The sequence below is a fragment of the Amphiura filiformis genome, chromosome 11 (genome assembly GCF_039555335.1).
Source record: "Amphiura filiformis chromosome 11, Afil_fr2py, whole genome shotgun sequence".
NCBI lineage: Eukaryota > Metazoa > Echinodermata > Ophiuroidea > Amphilepidida > Amphiuridae > Amphiura > Amphiura filiformis.
The window spans coordinates 32,902,177-32,922,440 of NC_092638.1; the positions used below are offsets into that span (position 1 = coordinate 32,902,177).

Here is a 20,264-nt window from a genome sequence, read left to right on the forward strand (position 1 = left end):
CCTTTATTCTTACCAGTATTGATCACATGAATGGGACTGCTGTGATCCCCATAATATTTTATACATTCCTGAGGTCATCTTATTAGCCGTAGTAAAGATTCCACCATCTCTAAATCTCTGTCTGGAACTAATACAATATATCCATGCAAATTAGCAACAAAAAAAACCCCACAAAATATTTAATAAATCAAAACATCTACAAAAATTTGTGCATGGTTGAACAAACTCATCAGGATCGGTAGAATAAAAGTCAATTAAAAGGTTCTTATTTCTGATCCAATCTTTATCAATCAATCACTATCAACACTGAATGAAGACTGCTACTGTGAACTGTGCAATTTGTAAAAACTATAGGCATGCTAATGATGGATAGATGGCGGTGCAGATAGCTATACAGGGCAAAGTCCGGGGAAAAAGTTTACATTTGAATTGATTTTCTCTATGTCCATACTATACTTGGCACAGAATTTAACTGAATTTGATGCAGTGATGATTTGGTGAATGAGTCAAAATTAGGCCAAAAACAAAAGATTGTTTGCTTGTCCTCCACAACTTTTGGGTCATTCGGTTGGGATTAAAATTGTTTTTTTTTGAAGATCATAGCCAAAACATGACTGTATGCCTTTAATTAGCTTAATAAATAGCCCAAATAGTTGTGAATTAGGGTATTTCTCTACTGTATACCACTTCATTCCTGTTTTTAAAACAGTTAAAAGTGTGTAGAAACTGTAAAAAAACTTTTTAGGATGTCAAATATGTTGAAAGAAAAAAAACCTTTTTCTGGAATTTCCAAAATTAGGGTCGGTATTCATTTGTACAGTACAACAACAAAAAAACACCTTTTTTTCCAGATTTTCCAGATTAGGATTGGTCGGTGGAGGACAAGCAAACATCTTTTGGCCTGATGGTGAGGATTACTGGTTGAGATGAGTACTAGGGTTAGCGTTAGGGTGCTTGCCTTGGAACATGAATATCATTATATACAATACATATTGATATAGAAAACAAACACATAGAAGAAGAATCATAATGTCGTAAAAGGAAATTTTATTTCACAAATTGCCCAGCCTCGCCCTTGTCAGGTGATGGTATAGTGTCATCATACTATCACCTGATGAAGGGCGAGGCCCGAAAATGTGTGAAATAAAATGTCCTTTTACGACATTATATTTATTTTTCTATGGGTTTATTTTCTACTTGAAAATTATTATATTATTCTTGTGCGTATTCATTTTTTTGATATAAATATATTATACATATATGTAGCATAGAGTGAAACCATCTCGGTTCCTTAACAACAATAGAGAAACAATTAATACCAACATAAATGTGACATGACCGGACTGATCCACTCAGGCCAAAGTAGGAAATGTTTGACAAATTTAGTTATAGTCCGGATACCTTCCTCAAGTCAGTAAAATAACATAAAATTTTGAGATTTTCTCAACAATTGTTAATTTTTGCTGGAATCTGTTATGCTAGTTGGATTCCTTGCATCATCATTTCTTTTCTGAAAATGTATACTTTTATATTCTTCTCATCATTACATTTATGGAACAATGCAAAAGTTTGATGAAGTCCTATAAACAAAAGTCCTTTCATTATAGGGAGAGAGGGGGTCCAAAAATATTTGTCACTTACGTTAGAGGGGAGGGGGGGGGGAGGGGGTTAGCCTTCTAAACCCAATTGGGCAGTCACAACACCAGTTTGGTGCAGATGGTACCCAGTAATGGCCGACTGAATTCTTACCATCACTTGGCTCGTTGGATTTGTCTATTGCCAACTTTGGCCTGATTGGATCTGATTATGTCACATGATATTCATCTATTTTCCGAGTATCAAACTTAGAATGTTGTATTTCTGCAGCTAACTGGCCTTCTGGAATGGACCTGCGAGCTCCCATCCTTCCCCTCATCAGACCTATAGGCTTATCAGCATCACTGAAATCAATAGTATGGGGAGCTCTAGTGATCCTTTGAAGATCTGATACATTCTGAGCCAATGGTACAGACCTAGTATACCTTGTTTTAGGCTTGCTTGGGCGATCACCTTCTCGGAGATCATCACTATCGTCTGATGAGAATGTCAGGTCGTCCATGGAACGAGAACGTCTGTGGAGCTTCTTGCGTTTCCTAACATCGTCCACAGCTTCAAAGTCGTCAGAAAAGATTGCTTGTAAATCTGTTACAAAATGCAAGAAAAAGAGAGAGGGAAAAATAGAATTAAAAACCAGTCGTAGGTTCTGTTTTTTATCAAGATTCTACTGCATGGCCTTGATCACATCTTTGAACTTTCAGTTCCTCAAATATGGCTAGCTATTATAACAGTCATGTTATTATTTAGGGGTTCAAACTTGTCGTTCGTCATCACCGTTTATCAATGATGCATCCATGTTGTCTGTGTGGTTTACTGTGAGGGCATCTAAAGCTGCCCGAATGAATTTAACCATGCATACTTACCAATAAAGCCTTATAATATGCTAATGGGGCATTTCACTATTATCAATTAATGTATCTATGTTTGAACGGTTTAGAAGTATGAACAAACTGTTTTTAAATCTTTTAACATATATTTCAAAATGCAAATATTCAGGTAACCAAAACACCTTTTTTAGGAATATAAAAAAAATTGCATATAAAAAACTTACCACTTTTTTACAGAATTGGTGTGAGCAGGTGGAGGACAATCTAGCATTTTTTTGCCTAATTAATATTGATTTTACCATTATTGTTCTAATTTTAATTGATCATACTACATGCTGGTTGCAATGGTTCATGCAGATAAAGGCTGATTAAGGTACTGTGCCTATACAGAGCTGCATGATGTTAAACAAATAAATTGTATGGCGTGGAGTGTTTTGCATCAATGTGGTCAAAGTGCAATGAACTTTTTTCCAAAAGAGGGCCTTTATTAAAGGTCTTTTTTTACAAATTAATTCCCATTAAAACATTGTTAGTATACTGGCAGTGCTGCAGTGCTCCACAAATAATAAGGAATTTTTTAAATACAGTAAATTGGCGATTTTTTTACCCCCTCCCCTCTCGAGTTATGCACAAATAAAATGGCGAAAAATTTGCCATGAGTAGGGGCCTACTACTGATCCAAATACTCTGTGGATACCTTAGTGTGGCATATACGATGCAACTTTGGTGAGGGAGTATACCATATAAATCAAAATTAAACTCTAGGAATGGTGTGAAGGTCTCCTTGCAACTTTATTTTCTTTCCCCATAACAGACTCACTTTCGGATAAAATTTAACACCATTCATTCCTAATGGCATGCGTGGCAGTTCTTTCTTGGTCTACAAAACTTCCCCATAATAATAATAATAAAAATATTCTTCAAACAAAATATCCAAAATCCGAAATCCTTCCTTGCATCACAAACCCGGTGAAGGGGCTGCAGGTTCTCGAATTTTGTTTGGGTGAGTATAGTTTGTACGACTGCCGACTGGGTCTCAGAAAACTTAACCAGAATATGAATAAAATGCTGGGAAAATACCATTATTTCACACATGCCCAAAATTTTTACCCCCTCTCCCCCTCTTATGAACGCTTTGTGCATAACTTAAAATGGCGAAAATTATGGACGGCCCCTTATCGTAATAGGAACTGAAACTGCATGGTGTCATGTAAAACCAGCTTATCTCTCTGCTTATTCAGACAGGCTTTCTAGTTTTAATATAATGTTAGGCTCACATAAATTCCTTCTAAAGTAGCTTGATGTTATAACATTTATAGGCCCATGTGAACAAGATCAGTGTTAACCAACACCAACCTTATAAGGTTAGCAACATTATTTTAAACTGTTGCAATTTGGTAGTTCACAGCATCTTGCGAATGGTAGTGCGCTTTGGCAAAAATTGCACTGATCATTTCATAGCGAGTGTGTAGAAGAATTCAAATATCACAGATATACTTTTGTAGGTTCTGTGGTTCTTGAGTTATGTTGTAAAGAGGGCTGAAACAACACCACTTTTGTAAAATGTACATAACTCATTAACAATAATAAATCAAGCAAGTTTTCAAAGTATATGATTTGTAGAATGAACTTTTGCAAAACATTAAAGTATTATTTTTCAATAATATATTAATTTCGACAATGAAAATCAAATGTTTTTTTGGTTGCTTCGACCAACAAAAGATTGTGTTGCCTAATGCTTTAAATAGAATTTACCACTGTGAAATATCCGTGGTAGCAACCGGGGGAGGTCCACTTGTATTTCAAGGTGGACACCATGCTCGTGTACAAAAAAAAGTAAAAAGGGTTGTTTTTTCAGCATTGGGCAAGTACAGCGCTGTACCTGTTTAGGGTGTCAAAATGCCATAAATCAGGAAAAAGGGTATACTTTTCCAAGCAAAATACTTGCTTAGGGTACCAAAGTTTAATGGCAAAATAAAAAAGGGTGAAATAGGCTATGTTTGGCTTCTATCAGAAACATCAAACTACTAATTAAACAAGAACCTGAACATGATTTTTTACTGTCTTAGTGTTAACCCTAACACCTAAAAATCTTACAAAATCTTTCAAGGAAAACCACTGCGCATGCTTCCACATGGTGGCATTATGCAATCACCCCAAGTCATTTATCGGCACCAAGTCGCTGGGCGGGCAAGCGACTCCCCAGTGGCATGAGGTCGGTGATCATGTGCGTGGCACCCGAGGGGTCCCGGGGTCAATTCCCGGGGGTGCCAAGTGAAATCTTTCTTCATCTTCTCTCCTATTTCGTTCCTTCTCTGCCTTCCGATAGCAAAAAAGCATGTTCCTTGTTAGGATTAAAAAAATGGCAAAATACTTGTTTAGGGTATGTTTTGCACGTGTTGAGCAATACTCATTTAGGGTGCATTTCAAGAGTCCATACATGTTGTCCATCACGTAAAATAGAGCTAGAGATCAAAATCCGTGAAAATAAAACCCTCGGAAAATTACCATTTATACAGTGGCTAGCAAGCGAGCATTTTAGCAATTAAGTATTATATGTCACACTATATAACTTCATGTTATTATCAGTGGTAAATAAGTATACCATGTGATTATAGTTTCTCTCTTTAATTGCTCCATTTCCTGCTGATAACGGGGGTTTTGGTTCAAGTTCTGCTTTCTAATTCTTATCAGTGAACTAAGGGCTAGCCCAGTTAATATACATACACCCCCTATATGGAAAACATCACGAGAACTACCTGCTGATTGGCCAAAAAGAAGTTTTCATTAACGATTGTACCAATCAGCAACATTGTTAGAATAATTTCACCACGCAAAAAAATTGGGGTGAATTATTTGCAAAGCTCCATTCTGATTGGCGATTAAAGTGAAGATATCACATAATTGACCAATCAGAGGCAATGTTAGATTGGCAGGTAGTGCTCAGGGGGTTAATATTCCCTTTGAAATCTACTCCTCAAGGTCATGACTTCCATTTAACAGGGTGTATGGACTTCAACTGGAATAGCAGAACACTGGTACTGGTAGATACAATCTGTTAGTTTTGATCATTCTTTAACTCAATATCATCCCAACATCAGGTTTTCAACTAAATCAGCTTGCATGGGCGTACCATGTTTTAGTGTCAAAATGCGTTTTTACTATAGTGATGTCCTTTACTGCTCTGTGGATGTTTATCTGCTTCTGATCATTCTACAAATCAATATCATCCCAACAGCACATTTTCGACTAAATCAGCTTGCATAGGTGTACCATGTTTTAGTGTCAAAATGCATTTTCTACTGGTAATGTCCTTCACTGCTCTGTGGATGTTTACTCCATCTTTCCAAGTAAAACTTGCCAAGAATGACGCACTGGTCCAGGATGATTTTCCACCTGGGAGCCTCGCTTGCAAGTTCTACAATGTATCTACATTGGACTGCAGCAACAGAAATCTATTTAAAATCCCACAGATTAACGAGACTGCTTCTGCGGTGGATTTGTCCGATAACGTGATTGAGACAATAGCGTCTGCATTTTTTACAAAAGTGCAGTTGACCTCTGTTGACCTGAGTGAAAATCGACTCAACGGCATTACCGGTGCGCCATTTGCTGATTTGAATTCATTAACGTTTCTTAACATGAGCTTCAACCAACTCTCCCATCTGGCTTCCACTGCGTTCAGAGGACTCACCCAGCTACTAACTCTGGATATGGTCAGTAACCAACTAGCATCGATTCCACATGATGTTTTCAACGGTTTAACAAGTTTGAAAATTTTATTTCTACATGACAACAAATTGAGCGAGGTGCCGAATTCTGCTCTATCTGTGCTTCACAATGTTGAAGAACTTTGGATAGCACATAATCCCTATAAAAGTGTACAACTGGGGCCGGAGTTTCAAAACTTCTCCAAATTGAATATATTCCATCTGTATTCTACAAAACATCACATAGGCCTGCAAAATGACACTTTTCGTTACCTAGCATTTGCGCCACTCAAGTACCTTATATTCTGGGGAAATTGAATTGGGTGACATTGCAAATGTTTGAAAACTTAACACATCTGGAGATGTTGGAAACAGGTCCTTTTCGAGATTCACTGGACCCATCTTGTTCCGTATCATCCAAAATAAAATTTATGGACATACTCCTTGCGCCGTTATCTTATACCCTAACAGAAGATTTCTTCCGACCGTTATCAAACTTAAACTCATCACTCACCGAATTGAATTTGACTGAATCATACTTCGAGAAAATACAAGGTTCTCCATTTGTTTGGTTTCCGTCTCTGCGTTTTTTAGACTTATCGTTCCAAGTGTTCTTACTCAGTACGTCTTCCCTGTCAGAGCACACATTTTATGGTCTAGACAATCTCGAGATCCTGTCGCTACGGGCTAATGCGTTCACTCGTGTTCCATCAAAAGCTTTTAAACCTTTCGCTCATACAAAGTCGCTGAAACATCTCGACTTGGCAATCAACAGATTAAATGGAATGTTTGCTGCAGACACCTTTGCATCTGTTACATCACTCACACATTTAGACCTCTCCTACAATCCAATCTACTATGTCGGTAAGTGGATTGACATTCTGACCAATCTGACTACTCTCATCATGAAAGGAACATCATCGCAGTTTTTACAATCATCGGATTGGAGCGCTCCTTTAAGTTGCTTAACCACAATACATCTGGATCATGCGATGAAAGAAGATATTTTGAAAATAATACCGACATTGTTTGCGCAGAAAGCCCCAAGATTGGAGGTTCTTAATCTAGCCAAGGTACAGTTGTATACAATATCAGCCATTCAAAATTTAACTTTTCTCGACTATTTTGATGGATCTGGATCATTTAAAGATGGTTTTTATTATTGACCAGTGGCGTAGCATTTTTTTCCCACATTTAAAGGTCCTCAGGCTCACTGAAAACCGGATTAAAACAATCACAGTATTAGCTCTACACATAACCACTCCAGCTCTTGTCGATCTAGACCTGAGTAAAAATGTCATTGCAGTGATTGATGAAGATATTAACAAACTTGAACTTCAGCGTCTCAATCTGCACGACAATATAATATTGTCGATTGCAGCTATAAACAGTCTAGATCATATGAAATATTTGAAACTTTCTGATAATTTCATAAATAGGATTCCATCCCGATTTGTGAAAGCCCTAATGCAATCCAGTGTTGGAATACTGGATCTCAGCAACAACCCATTCGAATGCACGTGTGAAAACATTGAAACATTTCAAAAATGGCTTCTCTCTGATGATCAAGTATATATTGAACCTAGCGTATACAGATGTGATAGTCCGACTGCATATAACGGTATGAGTCTGACTCAAGTTAAGTTAGATTGTAGATCGTTTACTGGAGTATACACTGCAGTGTCTATTGTCTGCACGATTGTTTTATGTCTGACGGTGGCGCTTGTCTGGCACTACAGATGGCACATACGCTACAAGCTGTTCTTGCTATGCAACTGGCATCGTATAAAATACGCCGACATTGACCAAAACGAGAACACATTTGAAATGGTTCACACGGAGTATGATGCTTATGTGTCTTATGCTCACAATTGCGACAGAGACTTAACATGGGTGCTTAACGCCCTTCGACCAAATCTAGAGGAAGGGTCTGAACCAATTAAACTTTGTATTGGACATGCACGAGATTTCATTCCCGGTACAAATTTATTCGAGTCGATCGCAGACGCTATTCAGCAAAGTCGTAAAACCATTGTTGTGTTAACGCCAAGTTACATAGCCAGTGAACTGTGTTATTTCGAAGCGCAACATGCGTGGTTGAGGCTTTTAGAGGAGAGTCGTGATGTGTTAACTCTAATAATGCTGGATCCAATTCCAGATAATAAATTAACAATATGGTTAAGACAATTATTGTGTAAGAAGGGTTACTTAAAATGGCCGCCAGATGCAATGGGTCAACAGCTGTTTTGGCGCTGTTTGCAAGTCAAGCTAAAGAAAGGAACGCTAATAAATAGGAGATATTATCCTTAAAATGTTTCGAAATCTCTCAAACCATTTAGCCATGCATGGCCCTTGGTCAACAACTCTTTTGATATTAATGTACATGTTTATCCTAGATTTAGGCCTCCTTACTTACAACTCAAGTCAAGCTCTAGCTCTAGTGATAGGCCTACCTTGGACCTTTGGATGTAGAGTAATACATATTGGTATTTTACTCTAAAAATTAATATAACAGGGCTGCAATGGTACTCCCCATTCCAGAAAAATACAGCACTATTTTGGGGGATTAAAAAAATATTATCAAGTTCTGCCAAATGAAACATAGCTCAATCCTAATCATTTATTTAGTCCTAACTGGAAATAAAAAAATTTTTAAATGCATTTTTGGCACACTTTCTGACAATCGGGTCACAAAAATCACAGACTTGTAACAAGTCTAAGTCTCTGGAAGATTTTGGAAATATCTTCCACAGGGGATTATGTTTTTCAAATGTAATTGGTCAGGGTTAATCATTTTGAAACCCATACTCCCTCTGTATTATGGCTTTACCTATATCTTCCACAGCTGGAGTGAGTATTTCATATGGAGGTTACCCAATTGTCTATTCTATTCAAAACTCACACTCCCTCTGTGGAAGATTTTAGCTAAATCTTCCACAAGGGTAGTGTGGATTTCAATTGGAATAGCCCAATATGCACATTTTGTAAAAAGATTCTGTTTTTTTAAATATTGTATATACATACCTTCATGTTCGTCATCGTAGTCAATACTGAAAGAGGTGTTCAGTGGTGGTCTCACTCGGAAACTGTTGAGGAAATCAGTCATTTCAATTATTGTACAATACCATATATATGCAAACATAATTTTGTATACTGGGTATTCAGAATAAAGATAGATTACATAATATTCTTTGTCAATGGGTGAGGTTTAGCTTGTAAGAGCTAAATTTCACTGCTTACGGAGTGTCATATATATAAGCATCGTCATGGAACACGCTTCAGGAGATAAGCACATGTAGCGCGTTGTAGGCGTATGCCTAGTGCGTAATATGCAAACGTGATATATATATTATTAGTTATCCCCTGTTTGTTCATGCAATACGAAAAATATCACTGGTTTTGAGGTCGTATCACACAAGGCCTGAATGAACAGACATGGGGTAACAATTTTATCATTTGGTAGACATGAATTTAACACAAATAGATAAATAAATAAATAAATAACACCACAATCCTAAAATGATCAAGTTATAGGCCTACTCCAAACTCTTCCATGCATGCTTTACAGTTTTCCATCATACAACTACCGCCAGGCTATGCAATACAGCGCCCCATTGCCAACGCGAGACGCACACTTAGTGCGCGTGAGGTAGCGCGTAATTGCCGTCTCTACCGCATACGCGATCAGCACCGTTTACAATACAACGCGTGGTTTGCAGCCCGCTAATTGCCGGTACTGATAAAGAGCTGAATAATATGGCTATATATTGCACAGTAATTAGTGAACGCTGAACAATACAAAATTATATTATTTGGCTATATTAACCCAATGAAATGTCGTTATTCATGTCTACTGAATGATAAATATATATATATATATACCTTACCTTTGCTTCATGATCCAGAAATCAACCCTTTTGTGGTAATCTCTGTCTCTGTTAGACCCTCTTGTGGCCTTGTCCGATCTGGTAGAATCGGAAAAATGAGGCGGCCTTGACGCAAAATTCATAGCCACGTCTTCCGGTGTCACGCAACCTCCTCCCTGACATGCCGCAGCATCAGCTCGCTCCTCTTCCATCTCTGAGTCTTTGTTTCCACTCATATTCGCATCTAACTGAAACTCTTCCGCCGGAAACAATGGCCCATTTCTGAGCGGACTACCCATGGGCGATGACGTCTGTAATCGTGTTGAGCGAGGGCGGAATTCTTCCAGTGACTCTGCGTTGCGGACATCTGATTTAGATCGTCTGTATTGACTGGACCCATTTGATGACTGCATGACTGATGATCGAGCTGCTCCTGGTAATGTAGCGCTCTTCCTTTCGTTACCACTGTCTGAACCGTAGGTTGCTCGATCCTGTGGGTTTAAAATGATAATATAATATGATGCATAGCAATTAAAAGTACCTTCTAGAGGAGATGCTTTTCTGGCATATTATTTACCCCGGGGGGAGAGCACATCAAAAATTTTGGTGGGTATGTTCCCCCGGAATTTTGAGATGTGGGTCAATGGGAGCTGACGGTGTACCGGTAAAAGGTGGTCTTTGGAGCTGCGAACAAGTAAAATGGGGACTTTTGGAGCTGCAAACAGTCAAAATCAAGGGTCTTTCTTAGCTTTCTGGTTGAAAATCGCCTGAAAACAACAGAAATACGAGGAATGCGCCGGGGGAACATCCGGGGGGAACATACCCGTATGGTCATTTGTGTTAAGTGCCCCCGGACTATTTAAAGCATGTTACAGAAAATAGTGTAGGCAGTATATTAGTTGCAATAGATCTTTTCAGGAGGGCTTTTACAAAAAGACTGATCATGATCATGTGCAACAATCAAAACATATATTCAACCAATCAATTTCTGGCAATTTGAACACATATTCGACCACATATGACCGGTGTGGTTGTTAAATATACACAAAGACTATTAATGAAATTTGTCTTGTGCTTTTACCAGCTGGATCATACAATCATACCATCCAATGCGCTCATCGATCGTGGCTGTTGCCAATGTATGATTGGTTGTACATCTTTCTGATGAGGCTACTGATGAGCACAAGTACAGTAATTGTATTTGAGCTAGGTATACAAACTTCATGTGGCTAACAAGACAAAAACTAATGCAAATATGCAAACCATGGAAATATACATAACACTGCACTTGTAAAAATATAAAACCACTGGGATAAGTAGACAAAAGTTAACAAAATATTAATTAACCCTAACACCGGACATTGCTTTTTGCTATTGGAAGTTAAAGAAGAAACAAAAAAGGAGAGAAGATGAACAAAGAAGTCACTTGGTGCCTCCGGGATTCGAACCTCAGGCCACTCGCATGCCAAGCATACAATCCCTGGCCGGTAGCCACAGGGGTTGCGCTGGCCCAGCCAGCAATTCCCTGAGCATATAGCACTTCATGCATGCGTTGTGGTTATCACCGTGGTGTTCTGTGGTTTCTAGCTGTGTTAGGGTTAACATATGCCTCATATACACCTTAACTAACCCTAACACCGGACACTACTTTTTGCTATCGGAAGTTAAAGAAGAAACGAAAAAGTAGAGAAGATGAACAAAGAAGTCACTTGTCACCCCTGGGATTGAAACCTTAGACCACTCACATGACAAGCACACGATTCATGCCGGTAACCACAAAGCTGGTTCCCTGAGCATATAGCACTTAGGGTGATTGCATCATCACATCCTGTGGGATTCATGCATGCGTCGTGGTTATCACCGTGGTGTTCTGTGGTTTCTAGCCATGTTAGGCTTAACATAGGCCTCAATCTAGGAAAATACATGTTAACTAACCCTAACACCGGACACTGCTTTTTGCTATGGGAAGTTAAAGAAGAAACAAAAAAGGAGAGAAGATGAACAAAGAAGTCACTTGGCTCCACCGGGGTTCGAACCTTAGACCCCTCGCATGCCAAGCACACATCACCGAACGGTAGCCACAGGGGTTGCTCTGACCCGGCCAGCGATTTAGGGTGATCGCATCATCGCATCCCGTGGGATTCATGCATGCGCTGTAGTTATCACTGTAGTGTTTTGTAGCCGTGTTAGGGTTAATGTTAATTTCATATCCCTGTAAAGAAACTAGGTATACATCAAAATATTTTTCTCAGGCACATTTTTTGGGCATGAAACTAAATAACTTTCTTGATGAAAAAATTAAATGCATTAAAATGTGTTCAAAAAATGGAATACGCATACTCTGCAGGGCACCGGTTTTTATGCCTATGGGTGCCATTAAAATTTGAGTAGTGTAAATACCGTAACTACGATATAAATAACTTACACTTGACATCCCAGAGGTATCAGAATAACCCGAAACTCGTAACTGTTTGTATCTTGATAAGCCTCCAGTTTCAGGGGACAAGAGATCATCATCTGATGTACTACGCTGAAATGACTATAAAAAATTTAAAATATTCTTTAAAGGTTGGTGGATTAATCATTTTTTAATCATTATTTGTGACCATCCATCTCAAACTGCTTGTAAAGTCGGCAAATTGTATTTCGAGTTACAGTGCAAAATGTGCATAAAGGTTGTATTCATATTTACCGAATGTTTGTCCTACATGTTTCTCATTTTAGAGTCAGTCAAACGCCAATCTTTAATCCAATTGTTGAAGAGGATAATAAGCTTATGTTATGTACATGTATAGAGTTAGTAAATAGCTTTAGTCTTTGTTTGCTTTGGCCAAATCCTGTTCAAGTGGTGGGTTAACTAACAATCAACAATGAGAGGACATTCCTGAACCTCGTTGACTTGGGGATGATTTGAAGTGACCGCCAATTATGACAATTTGATATGTAATACCAGCGATGTGGAAAAAGAGAAATAATGTAGCACCAAAATAATGTACCCTTTTACTGAAGGCGCAAAGTTTAACAAGCCATAACTCCGCTTATGGATATTGTTTGAAGTCAAATGATATGTCATTGTAAAGCTTATGATATATACTTTCTAAACACGAAATAAAACAAAATTGACCAGGGGCCGACTTTACAAGCGTTTCGATGTGGATGGTCACATTTATGTTATGAAGTGAAAAATGGTGGGATACATGTATGTTATACACAAAGGCACACTTTTACAGAAAATCCACAAATGATAATGCCATATTAAAAAATTTAGCATCATTCATCAGGAACGTGGTTTTATATTAATGGAGAACCCTAATCAGCCTATGCCTTGAAGTAACCATCGCAACCTGGATCAGCTGAGTTTTTGTACCACACCATTTAGATGCATGGCAGATATAATAGGATGGAAAAGCACAAAGTAAGTCTTTAGAATTTGTTATGTTTTGCCTTTTTTGTGTGCTTCACACACTGAAAAGTTTAATACCGTGTTCTCTCTAATAAACGCTACCGGGCGTGATATTTTCGAAAAGAGGGGGGGGGGGGCATTTATTAGATGTGAATGTAAGCTTAATAATCAGCAGAATACATGTCACGTCCAGTTTACTTCCTATTCATGACGCCCACCAAATGCCTTAACCCCATGAGAACTACCTGCTGATTGGCCAAAAAGAAGTTTTCATTATCAATTGGACCAATCTGCAACATTGTTAGAATAATTTCATCATGCAGAAAAATTGGGGTGAATTATTTGCAAAGCTCCATTTTGATTGGTGATCAAAGTGAAGATATCATGTTCTTGACTAATCAGAGGCAATGTTAGATCGGCAGGTAGTGCTCATGGCAATTATTGCATTTTGGTCACTTTTACTAAACAATATGTGGGGGTGTTTATAAGAGAGAATATGGCAGGCAGTCGGGTTAGCTAAATTATTTCACTAAAACACACTTTCTATGCTACTGTGCTGCACAAGGACTCAAATTATTTAGGTAACAGATAAGATTTGCTCACCGAGTCACGACTCATATTTTGACCATAAATATGTTCCTTGAACTGCATGAGTTGCTCATTGAGTCTCAACTGCAGCCTATCTCGATCTTTACGGGACTCCTGTGCTTCAGCATGCGAACGGTCTCGTTCATCAAATGCCTGTGAAGAGATTAAGTAAGGGTTATAATACAAATATGAAACAATTCTTGCAGGGCATAAAAAAATTGTTTGATTGGCGCAATCTGACCTACCTGCCTTATAAAATCGACGACCCACATCTTTTTATTTCCAAGAGAGAAAAAATTTCCTCGCCTGACTGCATTTTTTCCAACATAACAAACGCAAGATGAGAACTACCTGCCGATTGGTCAAAAAGAAGTTTTCATTATCAATTGGACCAATTAGCAATATTGTTAGAATAATCACACCACGCAAAAAAATTGGGGTGAATTATTTGTAAAGCTCCATTCTGATTGGTGATTAAAGTGAAGATATCATGTAATTGACCAATCAGAGGCAATGTTACATCGGCAGGTAGTGCTCAGGGGGTTAGTGCAGTGTGTATAACTCACCAGGTTGCGTTCAGTAGACACTTTCTGTAACTCTTGCCATGTCAGCTTGTAGTGTTTATCAGTTGTGCTTAAATCTTTCTGCATGACTCTCAGCAAATGCTTAAATTCTTCATACTCAGCCCTCGTCTGTCAAAGATTTAACAAAATCAATCCACAAAATCAATGACATACAATATTAAATCTAATTCTCATTTATTCTGAGGATGTAAGCTGGAGATGTAAGCATTTTTTTAATTCCACAAAATCAAACCTGACCGCAACCATAAAAGTATTCTCTCGGTTGGGGCTGTTCCATCTATTGCACTTACCCACTTCTCACGTCTGTCAAAAGGGACAACCTCGCGAAATCCCTATTGGTTTGTAAAGGGTTTTTCAGCAGTTCTAGTTAATATTCTCAGCACAGGAAACACCAATTTGTCTTTTCTTTGGTAATTATTGGAAGTTGATTTCCCTGATAAAAATCAAACTTTTGGAATTGTTTCAGCATGAGGTATTTATTTTATGGCATGTTTTGTGATTTTCCCCATTGAGTGCAACATTGAGCATCCCCTTCGTGTCAAAGGGCGCGAGATGGAAGAGCCAAATCCCCGCAAAAACAACCAATGGGAAGAAGAGATCTATCGTAAGTGATGTCATGCCAATCGACCAAATGGACGTACTATTATTCTATCTTCATTTTATAATTAATGTCCAATTTTGTGTTATCAGATTGCTTTCATGTTTGCCAGTTGTCCACTTCAGCAGTACATCTATGCACTGGGCTATTCCAGTTGAAATCCACACTACCCCTGTGGATGATTTTGGAAATATCTTCTACAGGGGGAATATGTTTTTCACATGTAATTGGTCAGAATTGATCATTTTGAAACCCATACTCCCTCTGTATCATAGCTTTACCTATATCATCCACAACTGGAGTGAATATTTCAAATGGAAGTCACCCAATTGTCTATTCTATTCAAAATTGATACTCCCTCTGTGGCAGACTTTAGCTAAATTTCCACAGGGGTAGTGTGGATTTCAACTGGAATAACCCATTTTAGGGTGTAAGTTCAGCAAATCACTAAATAAGCCTTTAAGGCTGGTCTTAACCCTGAAATTATGTAAACTTTTGGGCCTCATAACTGCTCAATTGTTCAATATTCAATAAAATAAAAGATTGGGTCCTACATATTTAAATCTTGTTTTTAAAAATTAATAATTTTTTATTCCAGAATTTTTTTTTTGTTGTCCAAAACAATTTGGCCAAAGAAGCATTTTGTTTTGGAATTTTCTCCAAAACTGAACATTTTTACCCAAATCTGACCTCACAGATGGATTCATCAAATCTTTACCATTCTAAATATGTCTACTTTTATATACTTTAGACCAATAATTTAGGCAATAGAAACAAATTACTTAGATATTTTGATCAACCATCAATTCTTGGTTGATCCTTATTATTTAAGAAATCAAGCAATTATTCAAGCAAGACTATTGTTAATTGTGATAGCAAATGAATCTTTGTCTTTATTCATATTGACTAACATAAATTTAGCTTTGATTCTGATTAATTAGTTGTTAGTTCATTAATTACAAGCATTGAAGCAGCATCAACGGGATGGTCGAACCAGAGATCCAACAAATTTGTTTCTGGTGCCTTAGCAGTTATGATGGCCAAAAGTTCCATAATTCCAGGGTTCAGATCAACCTTAACCCCTGAGCACTACCTGCCGATCTAACATTGCCTCTGATTGGTCAATTACATGATATCTTCACTTTAATCATCAATCAGAATGGAGCTTTGCAAATAATTCACCCCAAAGTTTTTTGTGTGGTGAAATTATTCTAACAATGTTGCTAATTGGACCAATTGATATTGAAAACTTCTTTTTGGCCAATCGGCAGGTAGTTTTCATGGGGTTAACTAACCTTTTCAGACTTGATATCCCTCCGCTCCGCCTCATTTCTTTCTTCATAGAGGCGTTCTACTAGCTCAGCATTCTTGCTCTCAAGCATCTCTTTGTCAGACTTTAGAATATCGATCCAAGCTGGCAAGTCCTGATCTGGATTGTCTATTGAAAAGTGAAAACTCTTATTCGACCACAATGAACTCTGAAAAAAAGAAAGCATATTTATAATTAAAGACAGAGATAAAAAGAATTTATCACGTCTGACGTCATCTGTCAATCAAATTCGAGCACGGTTTGTTTACAAGTGTTGTGATGATGACTTGCTGAGCGATGGCGGTACAAGCGGCGCCTTATTGTTAATTTTGCACCTTCAAACATGCAAACCATCTCAAAAGTTAGGTCTTGATAGTAGGAAACTTTCTTTGGCGAAGGCACCATGTCAACAATGCCTAGAAAAGCTGCTTTTTGCCTTGTAAAAGTACGTAATTTTTTCGCCATTTGCTGCTATTCCTTTTCTCCGATCAGCACCAGATAGATCGGTCTTCCTTTTATGCGCTATTAACCTGTGTAAACCAATCAAAGATCGTAATTGACAGTGACATCAGACGCGATAAATTCTTTTTATCCCTGTCTTTAATTATAACAATTTGATACAATTCAAAATTTGTACACTTCCCACATTGCATTTCTTCCCTGTACTGATTTTCTATTCAGTGCAACATGTGTCGATAATGACAAGATATACATCAATTGCAATATCTGGAGTGAATGTATCTCTCTGCAAGTATTCTAGTTGTTTCTACTGATTGACCTACCTGTCTTTTTACTGTGTCTATATCTCTCTGCAAGTGTTCTAGTTGTTTCTACTGATTGACCTACCTGTCTTTTTACTGATTCTATCTCTCTCTGCAAGTGTTCTAGTTGTTTCTACCTCTCGGTATACAAGTTTACTTTTGTTTTATCTCTCTCTGCATGTGTTCTAGTTGTTTCTACTGATAGACCTACCTGTCTTTTTACTGTTTCTATCACTCTCTGCATGTGTTCTAGTTGATTCTACTGATTGACCTACCTGTCTTTTTACTGTGTCTATATCTCTCTGCAAGTGTTCTAGTTGTTTCTACTGATTGACCTACCTGTCTCTTTACTGTTTCTATCTCTCTCTGCAAGTGTTCTACATGTAGTTGTTTCCACTGGTTGACATAGCTGTCTCTTTACTGTTTCTATCTATCTGCATATGTTCTAGTTGCTTCTACTGATTGACATACCTGTCTTCTTACTGTTTCTATCTCTCTCTGCAAGTGTTCTAATTGTTTCTACCTCTCGGTACAGAGGACAAGTTTACTTTTGTTTGATCTCTCTCTGCATGTGTTCTAGTTGTTTCTACTGATAGACCTACCTGTCTTTTTACTGTTTCTATCACTCTCTGCATGTGTTCTAGTTGTTTCTACTGATTACTGTTTCTATCTCTCTCTGCATGTGTTTTAGTTGTTTCTACTAATTGCCCTACCTGTCTCTTCACTGTTTCTATCTCTCTGCAAGTGTTCTATTTGTTTCTACTGATCGACCTACCTGTTTCTTTAAAAAAAAAACCGCAGTGATTTATAGTGCACTACGCACAGGCACAACGCCTAGACGTCGATCCACAAGCCTCAGCACACTTTACAGGTTGTCGCTGACCACTACGGCCCCACATCATTCCATAAACCATTTGACAACTTAACTGTTTTGATCTCTCTCTGCATGTGTTCTAGTTGCTTCTACTGATCGACCTACCTGTCTTCTTACTGTTTCTATCTCTCTCTGCAAGTGTTCTAGTTGTTTCTACTTGTCAGTGCAGAGGACAAGTTTACTTTTGTTTGATCTCTCTCTGCAAGTGTTCTAGTTGTTTCTACTGATCGACCTACCTGTCTCTTTACCGTTTCTATCTCTCTGCAAGTGTTCTAGTTCTTTCTACTGATTACTGTTTCTATCTCTCTCTGCATGTGTTCTAGTTGTGTCTACTGATTGACCTACCTGTCTCTTTACTGTTTTTATCTCTCTCTGCTTGTGTTGTAGTTGTTTCTACTGATTGACCTACCTGTCTCTTTACTATTTTGATCTCTCTCTTCTTGTGTTCTAGTTGTTTCTACTGATAGACCTACCTGTCTTTTTACTGTTTCTATCTCTCTCTGCATGTGTTCTAGTTGATTCTACTGATTGACCTACCTGTCTTTTTACTGTGTCTATATCTCTCTGCAAGTGTTCTAGTTGTTTCTACTGATTGACCTACCTGTCTCTTTACTGTTTCTATCTCTCTCTGCAAGTGTTCTACATGTAGTTGTTTCCACTGGTTGACATAGCTGTCTCTTTACTGTTTCTATCTATCTGCATATGTTCTAGTTGCTTCTACTGATTGACATACCTGTCTTCTTACTGTTTCTATCTCTCTCTGCAAGTGTTCTAATTGTTTCTACCTCTCGGTACAGAGGACAAGTTTACTTTTGTTTGATCTCTCTCTGCATGTGTTCTAGTTGTTTCTACTGATAGACCTACCTGTCTTTTCTACTGTTTCTATCACTCTCTGCATGTGTTCTAGTTGTTTCTACTGATTACTGTTTCTATCTCTCTCTGCATGTGTTTTAGTTGTTTCTACTAATTGCCCTACCTGTCTCTTCACTGTTTCTATCTCTCTGCAAGTGTTCTATTTGTTTCTACTGATCGACCTACCTGTTTCTTTAAAAAAAAAAAACCGCAGTGATTTATAGTGCACTACGCACAGGCACAACGCCTAGACGTTGATCCACAAGCCTCAGCACACTTTACAGGTTGTCGCTGACCACTACGGCCCCCACATCATTCCATAAACCATTTGACAACTTAAATGTTTTGATCTCTCTCTGCATGTGTTCTAGTTGCTTCTACTGATCGACCTACCTGTCTTCTTACTGTTTCTATCTCTCTCTGCAAGTGTTCTAGTTGTTTCTACTTGTCAGTGCAGAGGACAAGTTTACTTTTGTTTGATCTCTCTCTGCAAGTGTTCTAGTTGTTTCTACTGATCGACCTACCTGTCTCTTTACCGTTTCTATCTCTCTGCAAGTGTTCTAGTTCTTTCTACTGATTACTGTTTCTATCTCTCTCTGCATGTGTTCTAGTTGTGTCTACTGATTGACCTACCTGTCTCTTTACTGTTTTTATCTCTCTCTGCTTGTGTTGTAGTTGTTTCTACTGATTGACCTACCTGTCTCTTTACTATTTTGATCTCTCTCTTCTTGTGTTGTAGTTGTTTCTACTGATTGACCTACCTGTCTCTTTACTGTTTTTATCTCTCTCTGCAAGTGTTCTTGTTGTTTCTACTGATTGACATACCTGTCTTTTTACTGTTTCTATCTCTCTCTGCATGTGTTCTAGCTGTTTCGCCAGATTGTTCTTGTCACAAGCCAGTTGTTCATTTTTACTGTTTGTGCGTTCCCAATTGTGTTTCTGGCTGGCATGCATGTTCACTGCATCTTCAAGCTTCTGTTTTAACTGGTCTATCAGTTGCTTGTGCTGAAATGATATAGACATAAATATCAAGAAGGTAAAGACATTTGACAATTTCTGCATTCTAAAGTCTGCACAAAAAGTAACTCAGCTGTTATAAATACGCCTATAGATTCAGAACTAAATTTTTTTCACAATATTTCAACATAGCGAGAAGGATGATTTATTTACACGCATTTTGATACCCCATTCGTCAAATGTCCTTCAATATTAACAACACAGTAGTGCTTTTACAGAAAAATACCTGAATTTAAAAGTTGCAGTTTACAGCGATCAATGGTTATAATGCCAGCACTG

At 38.0% G+C, this 20,264-nt stretch overlaps 1 protein-coding gene across 5 annotated transcripts in view; it reads right to left on the reverse strand.

Moving 5' to 3' along the window:
- The window catches only part of LOC140164745 (caspase recruitment domain-containing protein 11-like), a 70,485-nt gene that overhangs the window by 13,576 nt on the left and 36,645 nt on the right, over nucleotides 1-20,264 (reverse strand). For 3 of the 5 annotated variants that reach the window (XM_072188108.1, XM_072188106.1, XM_072188107.1), the window contains exons 8-16: nucleotides 19,794-19,973; nucleotides 16,468-16,650; nucleotides 14,557-14,682; nucleotides 14,006-14,143; nucleotides 12,425-12,538; nucleotides 10,021-10,490; nucleotides 9,158-9,219; nucleotides 2,022-2,181; nucleotides 14-127 (exon numbers count right to left, since the gene is read on the reverse strand). In XM_072188108.1, coding sequence (XP_072044209.1) covers nucleotides 14-127; nucleotides 2,022-2,181; nucleotides 9,158-9,219; nucleotides 10,021-10,490; nucleotides 12,425-12,538; nucleotides 14,006-14,143; nucleotides 14,557-14,682; nucleotides 16,468-16,650; nucleotides 19,794-19,973 — 1,547 coding nt within the window. The remainder of the gene's footprint in view (nucleotides 1-13; nucleotides 128-2,021; nucleotides 2,182-9,157; nucleotides 9,220-10,020; nucleotides 10,491-12,424; nucleotides 12,539-14,005; nucleotides 14,144-14,556; nucleotides 14,683-16,467; nucleotides 16,651-19,793; nucleotides 19,974-20,264) is intronic. The other 2 variants (XM_072188110.1, XM_072188109.1) reach the window with 2 other exon arrangements.